At 33.3% G+C, this 12,730-nt stretch overlaps 1 protein-coding gene across 2 annotated transcripts in view; it reads left to right on the top strand.

Annotated features, from left to right (window-relative positions):
* LOC129263532 (uncharacterized) overlaps window positions 1-12,730 on the top strand; it is a 16,267-nt gene continuing 3,537 nt past the window's right edge. The window contains exons 1-5 of one of the 2 annotated variants that reach the window (XM_064100744.1): window positions 1-585; window positions 2,647-2,677; window positions 4,239-4,385; window positions 4,909-5,023; window positions 10,273-10,391. In XM_064100744.1, the coding sequence (XP_063956814.1) occupies window positions 583-585; window positions 2,647-2,677; window positions 4,239-4,385; window positions 4,909-5,023; window positions 10,273-10,391 (415 nt within the window). In that variant the 5' untranslated portion in view covers window positions 1-582. The remainder of the gene's footprint in view (window positions 586-2,646; window positions 2,678-4,238; window positions 4,386-4,908; window positions 5,024-10,272; window positions 10,392-12,730) is intronic. The other variant, XM_064100745.1, reaches the window with a different exon arrangement.

Genomic DNA, 12,730 nt, shown 5'->3' on the forward strand with positions numbered 1-12,730 from the left:
CAATCGAATGTGCACCTCGTCCTATAATAGCTCCTACATCATAAAAGATTATATCGGTCTCGATTTCACCTTTTCATTTCGATTGTTGTATAATTGCTTTGCAAATCATTTTCACGAGTCATCCCAATCGCTCAAGCATTGACATCGCACTGAAATCAATACCCAAATTGATACGCCAGTTATCTTTCTCAGTCGAATGTGCACCTCGTCCTATAATAGCTCCTACATCATAACGAGAGATCAGGTCTCAATTTTACCTTTTCATTTTGATTGTTGTATAATTGCTTTGCAAATCATTTTCACGAGTCATCCCGATCGGTCAAACATTGAAATCGCACTGAAATCAATACCCAAATTGATACGCCAGTTATCTTTCTCAATCGAATGTGCACCTCCTACATCATAACGAGAAATTAGGTTTCGATTTCACCTTTTTATTTCGATTGTTGTATAATTGCTTTGCAAATCATTTTCACGAGTCACCCTGATCGCTCAAGCTAAACTTTTATCAAGGAAAACGCCTGATCGAAATTTGGTATTCGAGATCCTATAAGGGCAGCCGATTGAAACATAATCAAGAAAATGGTAAGTTACAACAATTTTACTAGAATAAACAATTGTCTTTCCATAATGATAATAATGATAATATTAGCATGCTGATATAGCGCATATCACTGTCAAAAGCCTCCCGATTCGCTCATTGGAATGATGGGATATTAGTATATTGGTATTCTGGAACACTGTCATAACTTTTGTACACAGTTTTCTTTGAAATAAAGAAATTATTACAATCAATTTTTCTTTCTTTTTTTAATCTCTCTTTGTATTTCTTTATTTTTTCTTTCATTTTTTCTTTCTTTCATGCTTTCTTTTCCTTTTGTTATTTTCTTTCTTTCTCTCTCTGTATTTCTTTCTTCCTTCCTTTCTTTCCTTTCCCCCCTTTCTTTATATCTTTCTTTATTTCATGCATTCATTCATTCTTTCTTTCTTTTTTTCTATTAACAGTATTTTCTTTTTATTTCTATTTTCAACAATTAAGATTCTTAACCCTAAAATGGCCGGGGGGGGGGTTGAATCAACCCCCCCCCTCAACATTTTCTGCGATCATTCTGACGCGCGAAATTTTTTGACCGCGCCACTCGCAGAGTTTATACTTTTAAGTCTTGCGCATCTTTTGAGACCAAATTTGTGACGCCCGGGTACACGGTTCCGAAATTACGCAACATTTTGTAAGTGCATGTCAGACCAAAAATTGTTCCAAAACGTGATTTTGTGTACAAAGTCAATGCAAATTGAGTTTTCTCATCTTATTCATAAAGATATGATTATTTTTACTTTAAACAGCTGAAAGCAATTGATTTTAGCATAATTATGCTTAAAAAAGGTTGTGCAATAAATCTGGTGAAAAAAACAAAGAAAAACAAAAGGTTGAAAAACAAAGAAATAGATAAGAAATTCATAAAACAATAAAATACATAAGAAATTGATTTCCAAACCGAAGTTTTTTTCCATTGCCATTGTTAAGAATGCTACAAAGAATATTTTCACCAAAAATTAGCATTCTAGGAGCTTTATTTAGTGAATTAGAGCAAAAAGTATGATTTATGCATAAATTAGCATAATTAATTCATATAAAATAAAATCTCATTATTTTTGAAAATTTTACCATACAGCCTTGTAGATTACATCGCACACTACCAGCGTGCAAATTTTTGCGGCGCTCGCGCGATCGGCGGCCGAGATCTCAGGGGGGGGGTTGAATCAACCCCCCCCCCCCCCCGGCCACAGAACAGCCAAAAAAGCCCGGCCTAGTTAGGGTTAATCTCACAGGATTATTTTGCTCACGAACAATTATATTTCAATCTAAATGTAAAACCTTATTTGATATCTAAGCTATTTAGATAAACCATGATTCGACAGTTATTGTATTACATGTAAATAAAGGATATATAATTATGTTGTATGAGGCCTATTCTTATTTCCTTTTTTAGATACGAATTTCTTTATGTTTTCTCTCTTGCTCCTTGTAGGTCTAATTCATTTGAGAAATGAAGTAACATTTCAAATCAAACTATAATTTCTTATATTTTTTATTTCTCAATGTCACCACGATCAAGAGGCAAAATCCTGTTTCGAGTTCTTTATATATTATACTGACTTAACTACATTAATTCTGATGATAAAAATGTTCTCTTTTAATCGGTAATATTCATTTCACAGTATAAACTTCGGCCTCAAAACAAATAATTTGTGAAGATTTGTTCTTCTTTGATGAATACGCAATAACGCAATCACAAAGCGGACAAGAACCAAGCAAAAAATGATAATAGCTTGCATTTCCGCAAAACCAAATCGTTATTTTCTTTTGTTTTTATCTATTCGTTTGATTTTTTTGTTTGTTTTTGTAAATGACACAATCCCACTTCCGTCTTACGTGTGTAATAGAAGGATATTGAAACGGATCTATAATTTGTGAATCCCGAGATAAAATGGAAATTCCAAATGTATTACAGTATGTGTCATTATGGTTTCATTTTTCTATAACAGTTATAGAAAAATGAAACCATAGTGACACACATTCCCCCCCTTCGCAAATGTTTAACTCTTAATTGTTCAGTTTTTCAAACGATCTTATTTTGTCCGTAGGAACGCTGCGTGAAGACAGAGGAAGATAACGGTAAAGTAGCATTTAAAGGTCAAGTTCACCCAAGAAAAATGTTGATTTGAAAAAAATAGATAATTGTCAAACTAGAACAACACTGAAAATTTCATCAAAATCGGATATAAAATTTAAAAAAAAGTTATGACATTTTAAAGTTTTGCTTATTTTTCACAAAGGAAAGTGATATGCACAACTCAGTAACATACAAATTAGACAGACGATGATATCCCTCACTCACTATTCACTTTTTTTTTATTGTTTGGATATTATACAATATTTTATTTCTATTTACATATTTGACAATAAGGACCAAATTGACTGAACCAAATGGTATGGAACAATTCTAATTCAAAATGTTCAGGTAGGGATTAACCATTGTTTCACTCGACAATGAGGATATAATTAGAATATTTCATATAATGTAATAAAAGAGTAATAGTGAGTGGATGACGTCATCAGTCTCCTCATTTGCATACCGACCAGGATGTGCATATAACTGTTTTGTAAATTTAAGCGAAACTTTAAAATGTCATAACTTTCTTATTTCACATCCGATTTTCATGAAATTTTCAGTGTTATGCTTGTTTGAAATTTTCCTCTTTTTATTCAAATCAACTTTCTGTTGGGGTGGACTAGTCCTTTAATGGTTTCTCATTAATGTCGGTTTAATAAATTTCAATTAAATGAACAGTGTGAACATTTTGATGACTAGGCTTTTCTTACTCTCATCGATGCTATACTACAAATGTAATGAATATAATAACCGATAATATAATAACATATGAATGATTAAAAGTTAGGATAATAATGATGGAATTTTATTCAAATAGAGGTGATTTAATCATAGAGCTATTACAGCTCTATGATTTAATAGATATTACCCCATGCACCCACACACACACCCTCACACATACATTAAAATAAAAATAGATTCGCTGTTCGAATCATCGATCAGTGACAATGGTACCATGAAAATAATAGAGGAAGACGTTTTGACTTTTCAAAGTAAAACTTTATTGAGAATCAAAATTTTACAAATAAGAAGAAGAAGAAAAAGGAGAAGAAAAACAAGAAGGGATGAGGCAGAAGTAATAGCAGCAGTAGCATTAGTAGTAGTCGTCGTCGTCGTCGTACTAGTGTAGTGGTAGTAGTAGTAGTAGTAGTAGTAGTAGTAGTAGTATAGTAGTAGTAGTAGTAGTAGTGGTAGTGGTAGTAGTAGTAGTAGTAGTAGTAGTAGTAGTAGTAGTAGTAGTAGTAGTAGTAGTAGTAGTATAGTAGTAGTAGTAGTAGTAGTTGTAGTAGTAGTAGTAGTAGTAGTAGTAGTAGTAGTAGTAGTAGCAGTAGTAGTAGTAGTAGTATTAGCAGTAGAAGTTGTTGTCTTGGTAGTAGTCATGGTAGTATTACAAGAAGAAGTAAGACCATAAAGACGAAGACGATGATGATGATGTGGAGGACGACGATGAAGATTATGTAGTAGCAACAGCATCCAGTTGATAGTATTCGTATCATTAGTCGAGGTAGGAACAACTAAGGTCATATAATTATCTTGTAATTCAAATTTTCTCTCTCTACCCAGGGCTAGAAAATGTCTTCTCACTTTTTGCCAATGAATCAACCGGAGAGATAGGAGTTGATGACGTCAACAGAGCATTGAGGTCATGTGGATTCTTACCAACAGAAGAAGAAATCATAAACATGATTCATGAAGTTACGGGAAATAAAGGTATTTACACATTCATGCGATTATTGAATTCAATAATTTTATTTTTTTTCTTTTCACTAAGGAGTAAAGGACGTAATTTTTATACGTTTGGTATTACGTATTTTTAAGATAATTAATTTACTTGTAGCAAAAGACAATTTTATTTGTTGGAGAGCATTTTGGTTATGCCTATTAATTTTATATATTTTTTGTTTGTATTATCATATCACTATTATATTATTATTATTACTATTATTATTATCGTTATTACTATTATTATTATTATCATTATTATTATTATTATTATTATCATCATCATCCTCGATCACCATAACCACCACTATCATCAACATCATCGTCATTATCATCAGGAATCATCATCATCATCTTCATCAACATCATCATCTTCATCATCACCATCATCATCATCTTTGTCATCATCATCATCAGGCATCATCATCATCATTACCACCATTTTCATCACTTGCAGCAGTGGCATCGATGACATCATTATTTTTATTCTTCTTTTCGTACAATTTTTCAGAGAAAACTTCCCTGACCTACTCAGACTTTTTATCACTGATGAAGGAGGAAGATTCCGAGCCCGACCTGAAAGACATGTTCAAGGTTTTCGACAAGCACAACAGGGGAGCCATCAGGTCAGTTACCCGTAGAGGGCGTCAGCAACTCTGCTTATGGAAAGTGTGTGTGGAGGGGGTGGGGGTGGGGTGGGGTGGGGGTGGTGGTGGTGGTGGGGTGGGGAGGGGGCTGCTGGGCTGGTAATAATTAAAGCAATAGATGAAATTATAATGATGTCATGTTAACTGTGAAAATGAATACTGCAATACCATAGCCAATTTACCAGCACATAGACATGTACAGAATAACTTATAACCACAGTTAAAAATATAATAAAAGAAATAAGTCCCAGAAAACGTTATCTTAGTTTGTTACCCCGAGCATGTTTCACATATATTTTGTAAGGGACGTTTGATTCTGTAGGGTCCATTAAAGTTTCGAAAATTATTTCCACAAATCCTTCTTCTTACTTGAACGTTGCATGTACGTTTTAAAACGTCCGTTTTAGACAGTTAACAAATGGTGCTGGACGTCATAAAAACGGTTAGGTATCGATTTGAAAATGTTCTGTTTGCTAGACCCCTTCTTAGCTCCTACGTTTAATACGGACTTGGGATTTTTTTTTAATAGACCCTTTAAGGGCATACGGACAACTATGAGGCGCCGAATGTACCAATATTATATAGAACAATTATTTGTTATATAATCATTATTTATTAAATAATAACTATTATTTATATATAATTTACATTTTATTTGTAAATAACTACTATTATATAAAATATCATTTCTAATTATTTATATATAATTCCAAGTAATACTTCATTATTTGTAAATAATAATAGTTCGACATTCCATTATTTATAAATAATGATTATTTGTTTTTCATTATTTACAAATAATGATTATTTGTTTTTCATTATTTATAAATAATGATTATTTGTTTTTCATTATTTACAAATAATGATTATTTGTTTTTCATTATTTATAAATAATGATTATTTGTTTTTCATTATTTATAAATAATGATTATTTGTTTTTCATTATTTATAAATAATGATTATTTGTTTTTCATTATTTACAAATAATGATTATTTGTTTTTCATTATTTATAAATAATGATTATTTGTTTTTCATTATTTATAAATAATGATTATTTGTTTTTCATTATTTATAAATAATTTGTTGAGTTTTCCATTATTTATAAATAATGATTATTTGTTAAATAACGAAAACGTCTACTTCATTATTTATAAATAATTTTTTCGAGTCCACCATTATTCTCATTATTTATAAATAATCATTATTTAATGTTCGAGTTTTCCATTATTTATAAATAAAGATTATTTGTTAAATAATGAAATATCTACTTCATTATTTATAAATAATAATTTTGTTTCAATATCCCATTATTTATAAATAATCATTATTTATAAACAATTTTTACAGTTTGCCATTATATACAAATAATCATTATTTATATACAAATAACCATTATTTTTAAAATAATGCCATTATTTATTAAATAATGCCATTATTCATTAAATAATGGAAAACTCGCTATAACATGCAAATGTGGGACCGCCCATGATATGAATATTCATGATGCGATTTCCTTTTTCGTGATTTTTCTTCACAAATTTTTGTCCATTTCCTCTTCATAATGGCATTTCTTGAAGCAATTTTCTAGGGATATGGTCTGATTGTAATATTCTTCATTTTCTATATAACTTCGTCTTCGTAGAAATATCAAAAAGTGTAATTTTATACGATTTTTCCTACAGTTCACAATCCCCATAGGCGCGCGTGTATCGTAGGGACAACCGGTGAATCGACGGAGTGCTCTTCATCGAAATACTACGTTGGTTGGTCCCCGGAAGTGGCGGGCGGAATTTAGCCCGAATCCTCGATGGAAGTCGATCAAGTGCATATGAGCTGAGAGAGTGAAATATCAGTGTACTTGTACAGGCCCTTCTACTTTTTATAAATATTTCTTGTTGCTTTTTTTGTTAAGTTAATTTTTCCTGGTGTAGAGATAAGTTTCAGTTCTAATAATGCACTTCAAATACATTTTGGAGTGTCTGTTTGAGGCGTTTGGGGCGATTTCACCCTGGCCCCAAAATGCTCGCAACGACAATACGGGCAGACTTGGGCATGATGACCCCTAAATTTTTAAAAACTTATTTTTCTATTGAAAATTATCACAAAATTCACCAAAAGTGTGCACGAAAGCCTTCGTATTTCACTTTTAAAACTCCAAAAAGTGCCCAAAATGACAAGCTTGGTCGCTTCGCTGTGTCGCTTTCAACTTGAGAACGTTTACGCGTCTAGATCTGCTTCCCCCCCCCCCCGGCTCCTCCGAAAGAAATTCTGTATACGGCCATGCTCTAAAGAGCCTGGCCCATTGATTTATGTATACTTTCATTTTCATTATTTTTATCTCATTATCAACATGGCCTTACGCAGAATTTTTTCCAGGGGGGCCGGGGCCAGAGCATGACGCGCGTAAACTTTTTCAAAAAAATCTTGAAAGCGAGACAGCCACGGGACCAAGCCCAAATGACAAGCTTGGTCGCTTCGCTGTCTCGCTTTCAACTTGAGAACGTTTACGCGCGTCTGCCCCCACCCCCCGAAAGAAATTCTGTGAACGGCCATGCTCAAAAGAGCATATGGCACATTGATTTATATGTACTTTTCATTTTCATTATTTTTATCACATTATCATCATGGCCTTACACAGAATTTTTACCGGGGGGGGGGGGAGCAGCTAGGACGCGCGTAAAGTTTCTCAAAAAAAATCTTGAAAGCGAGACAGCGACGCGACCAAGCTCAAATGACAAGCTTGGTCGCTTCGCTTTTTCAAGATTTTTATGAGAAAGTTTACGCGCGTCCTGCTCCCCCACCCCCCCCCCCCCCCCGGAAAAAATTCTGCGTAAGGCCATGATGATAATGAGATAAAAATAATGAAAATGAAGTATACATAAATCAATGTGCCAGGCTCTTTAGAGCATGGCCGTATACATAATTTCTTTCGGAGGAGGGGGGGGGGGGGGAAGCGAAGCGACCAAGCTTGTCATTTTGGGCACTTTTTGGAGTTTTAAAAGTGAAATACGAAGGCTTTCGTGCACACTTTTGGTGAATTTTGTGATAATTTTCAATAGAAAAATAAGTTTTAAAAAAATTAGGGGTCATCATGCCCAAGTCTGCCCGTATTGTCGTTGCGAGCATTTTGGGGCCAGGGTGAAATCGCCCCAAACGCCTCAAACAGACACTCCAAAATGTATTTGAAGTGCATTATTAGAACTGAAACTTATCTCTACACCAGGAAAAATTAACTTAACAAAAAAAGCAACAAGAAATATTTATAAAAAGTAGAAGGGCCTGTACAAGTACACTGATATTTCACTCTCTCAGCTCATATGCACTTGATCGACTTCCATCGAGGATTCGGGCTAAATTCCGCCCGCCACTTCCGGGGACCAACCAACGTAGTATTTCGATGAAGAGCACTCCGTCGATTCACCGGTTGTCCCTACGATACACGCGCGCCTATGGGGATTGTGAACTGTAGGAAAAATCGTATAAAATTACACTTTTTGATATTTCTACGAAGACGAAGTTATATAGAAAATGAAGAATATTACAATCAGACCATATCCCTAGAAAATTGCTTCAAGAAATGCCATTATGAAGAGGAAATGGACAAAAATTTGTGAAGAAAAATCACGAAAAAGGAAATCGCATCATGAATATTCATATCATGGGCGGTCCCACATTTGCATGTTATAGCGAGTTTTCCATTATTTAATAAATAATGGCATTATTTAATAAATAATGGTTATTTGTATATAAATAATGATTATTTGTATATAATGGCAAACTGTAAAAATTGTTTATAAATAATGATTATTTATAAATAATGGGATATTGAAACAAAATTATTATTTATAAATAATGAAGTAGATATTTCATTATTTAACAAATAATCTTTATTTATAAATAATGGAAAACTCGAACATTAAATAATGATTATTTATAAATAATGAGAATAATGGTGGACTCGAAAAAATTATTTATAAATAATGAAGTAGACGTTTTCATTATTTAACAAATAATCATTATTTATAAATAATGGAAAACTCAACAAATTATTTATAAATAATGAAAAACAAATAATCATTATTTATAAATAATGAAAAACAAATAATATTATTTGTAAATAATGAAAAACAAATAATCATTATTTGTAAATAATGAAAAACAAATAATCATTATTTATAAATAATGAAAAACAAATAATCATTATTTATAAATAATGAAAAACAAATAATCATTATTTATAAATAATGAAAAACAAATAATCATTATTTGTAAATAATGAAAAACAAATAATCATTATTTATAAATAATGAAAAACAAATAATCATTATTTGTAAATAATGAAAAACAAATAATCATTATTTATAAATAATGGAATGTCGAACTATTATTATTTACAAATAATGAAGTATTACTTGGAATTATATATAAATAATTAGAAATGATATTTTATATAATAGTAGTTATTTACGAATAAAATGTAAATTATATATAAATAATAGTTATTATTTAATAAATAATGATTATATAACAAATAATTGTTCTATATAATATTGGTACATTCGGCGCCTCATAGACAACAGCCTTAATATCACTACCGCAAGTCCTAAACTACTCATAACTGGTCAAAACCATTACCCATAATGCAACATTCGGAGCAGGGTATTCATGTAGTCTTGTCATATGGACACAGTCGAATGATAACAGATTAATTGAGAACTCGATACATTCAGTGATTTCAAGTCCGGTGTTGGCGTTGATGTTGGTGTTAGTGTTGGAATTGATGTTGGTGTTAGTGTTGGAATTGCTTCCCCTAGCTCCAAAACTTGCATTGAGTTTGTAAAACTGATCCAGATCACATTATTGACATCTCAACAACCGGTGAGTGACTTCAGGAGCATCTTTATTCTATGTTTGGTGTTATACTCATGTAAGAATTGACCTAACACCATCACCAAAAGGTCAACACTGAACTTGAAATCACCCATTCATATCGCAAGAATTATGGTATACCAAGCAGCAAACAGGTACTTTTCCTCGCAAAAACATCTTAGTGTCCGAGTCTACACAAATAGAATATGAGGATAATTCGTTCTCGATCTCAAAAAGGTATATATATTAAGACTAGCCAATTATAACACACAGTCAACGATTTACAAAAAGTGCTAAATAAAGACCTTTTTACACTCCCCCCCCCCCCCTCCCAAACTCAAACTCCCATTTTGACCAGTAGTGCATCGGATCTACAGGAGGTCTTGGTCGATTTCGGAATCAAAGCGAACGACCGCGACGTCGACGAGATGATCGAAGAGGTCGATGAAGATCTGAACGGACACATCACGCATTCAGGTAATTTAATCACGTATCTAAATTTCCCCACAGTGTCTGCCACAGTGTGGAACACAATGTAAAATCACCTTTACATTGTTAAATTTGAGCATTTCAACAGTGTGAATCACATATTCACAGTCGACCATGTGAACACGCTGTGAACAGTCCCCGGGGGGGGGGGGGCACTTACATTGACGAGTGGATACCGCGCGCGACCCAAAAAACACGTAAAAAGGATGTCTTTTTCACGATAGGGCACGTTACGTACGTAACGTGATAAGGGTCTCAAAAACACAAAAATAATGAAAAAAGGGTATCTATTTTGCTAGGAAAATTACGTGTTTAGGGTCGAATTCGCGGGGATGATAAAACAAAATTAAAATGTTTTATAAAGGATGCCCTTTTTGCCCCAACACTTCGTGTTTAGAGTCCGATTTGCGCGAGGTGTAGAAGGTGGGGTCGTACTAAACCAAATAAGGTAAAGCCGACGACCGAAGGACCCGTAACAATAAAAAATTCCTGTACTTGTTTAGGGGTTCATTTCAGGGAACATTTGCCAAGAGTATCGTTTTGTTACCAATACTTGTTAAGGGTAGGGTTTCACACGCCAATACTTGTTAAGGGGCGCATTTTCAGAATAAGGAAATTACGTGTTTAGGGTGCTTTTCGAGACCCCATGGTCGCGCATGGTATCCACTCGTGAATGGAAGTGCCCCCCCCCCCTCCCGGGGAACAGTCACACTGTTGAAGTGTCCACAGTGTGGAAATTTCTTCACATTGTTGAATGTGAGCATTTTAACAGTGTGTATAATATGTTCACATGGTCTACTATGTGAACACACTGTGATCACAGTGTGTTCTTTCCAGCATGTCCTTGAAAATGTACCCCCAGAAATGTTCTTTCCAGCATGTCCTTGAAAATGTACCCCCAGAAATCACCTATCATTTTTATGACTTTCAAAAACATTTCCAAATGAATTTTACTTTTTGAAAACCCTTTTCAACTTGTTAAAAGGCTTTCACTTTTTCTAGACGCCATAAAAACATATCAAATGTTCAAACAAATCCTTTCTAATCTTATATATGTAACCAAAGCGCTTGGAATGTCCTGAAAATGTTTTCACATCCTTTATACTTTTTGAAAATGTTTTAACGTTCTGAAGAAGTTTAGAGGATATGAAACTTGTATATATAAATCCGACGTTGAGAAAATGTTTCCATATCCTTTTCGTAAATATTTTGAACGTTGAGAATATGTTATAAAATCCTGTAAATGTTACAAAGGAATTTGAACGTTTGGATGACATGTATTTTTTGTTTGTTGTGTTACAACACACTTGAAGCCTAGGGGGAAGTTCACACTGAAAAAAGTTTGTTTATAAAAAAATAATAATAAAAAAAATACAAAATATTGATGAAGGTTTGAGGAAAATCCATTATAGAGTATTAAGGAAGTTATTCGAATTTTAAGTTTTGGATTTGTGACATCGTGAACGAGCAGCTGCCCCATACGGTATGTATCCTAAGAAGAATAAATTAATGGTTTGTGATGTCTTTTTCTTCTAGAAACGGGTGTGGATATGATTTGTCTATAGATTTATGTACTGAAAATACAGTAAAGTTTTCAATTTTCTTAGAAAATGACAATTCATTGATTTTCCCCATACGATATGTAGTAAAGCTGCTCGCATATGACGTTCCAAATCAAAGAATTAAAATTCTAATAACTTGTTTATTCTTTGATGTATTTTTCTTAAACCTTTGCAATTTTTTTTATCGTTAGTTTTGTCCGCTATTTTACGATAAACTTTTTAACAGGGTGAACTTCACCTTTAAAGCCGATGCATTTCCCTTTGCCTAATATTGAAGACGGTAGGCCATAATGTACACAGCAAAAACTGTGGTGTTAACCGTTGTGCATAGAGGACCACATCAGTTATTTTACACCGGTGTTAAATTGGTGGTGTTAGTTTTACACCTATAGGTGTTATTACAGCACCTATGGTTGTTACATTTACACTCTTTGGTGTTATGTTCAATTTCTAGGGTGTTATTTTAACACCTTAGGGTGTGGTCCTCTATTAACGCCAATTGGTGTAAGTTTTAACATCACAGTTTTTACAGTGTATGAAATTACTAAGTGTCACCCCGCCCCTCTTCCAGAGGCGTTAATTCATTAAAACAAATCATAATTTTATTCTGCAATAGATTTCTCCACAAAGTACAACGCCGATCAACCATGACTGAATAAAACGTTTCGAAAGATGAAATCGCAGAGATGTAATTGTTCGGGGGCCCGTAACACAAAGCTTAGCAATGATCGTAGAACATTTGTCTACGATTGATTGCATAGACTA

Source organism: Lytechinus pictus, chromosome 6 (genome assembly GCF_037042905.1).
Source record: "Lytechinus pictus isolate F3 Inbred chromosome 6, Lp3.0, whole genome shotgun sequence".
NCBI lineage: Eukaryota > Metazoa > Echinodermata > Echinoidea > Temnopleuroida > Toxopneustidae > Lytechinus > Lytechinus pictus.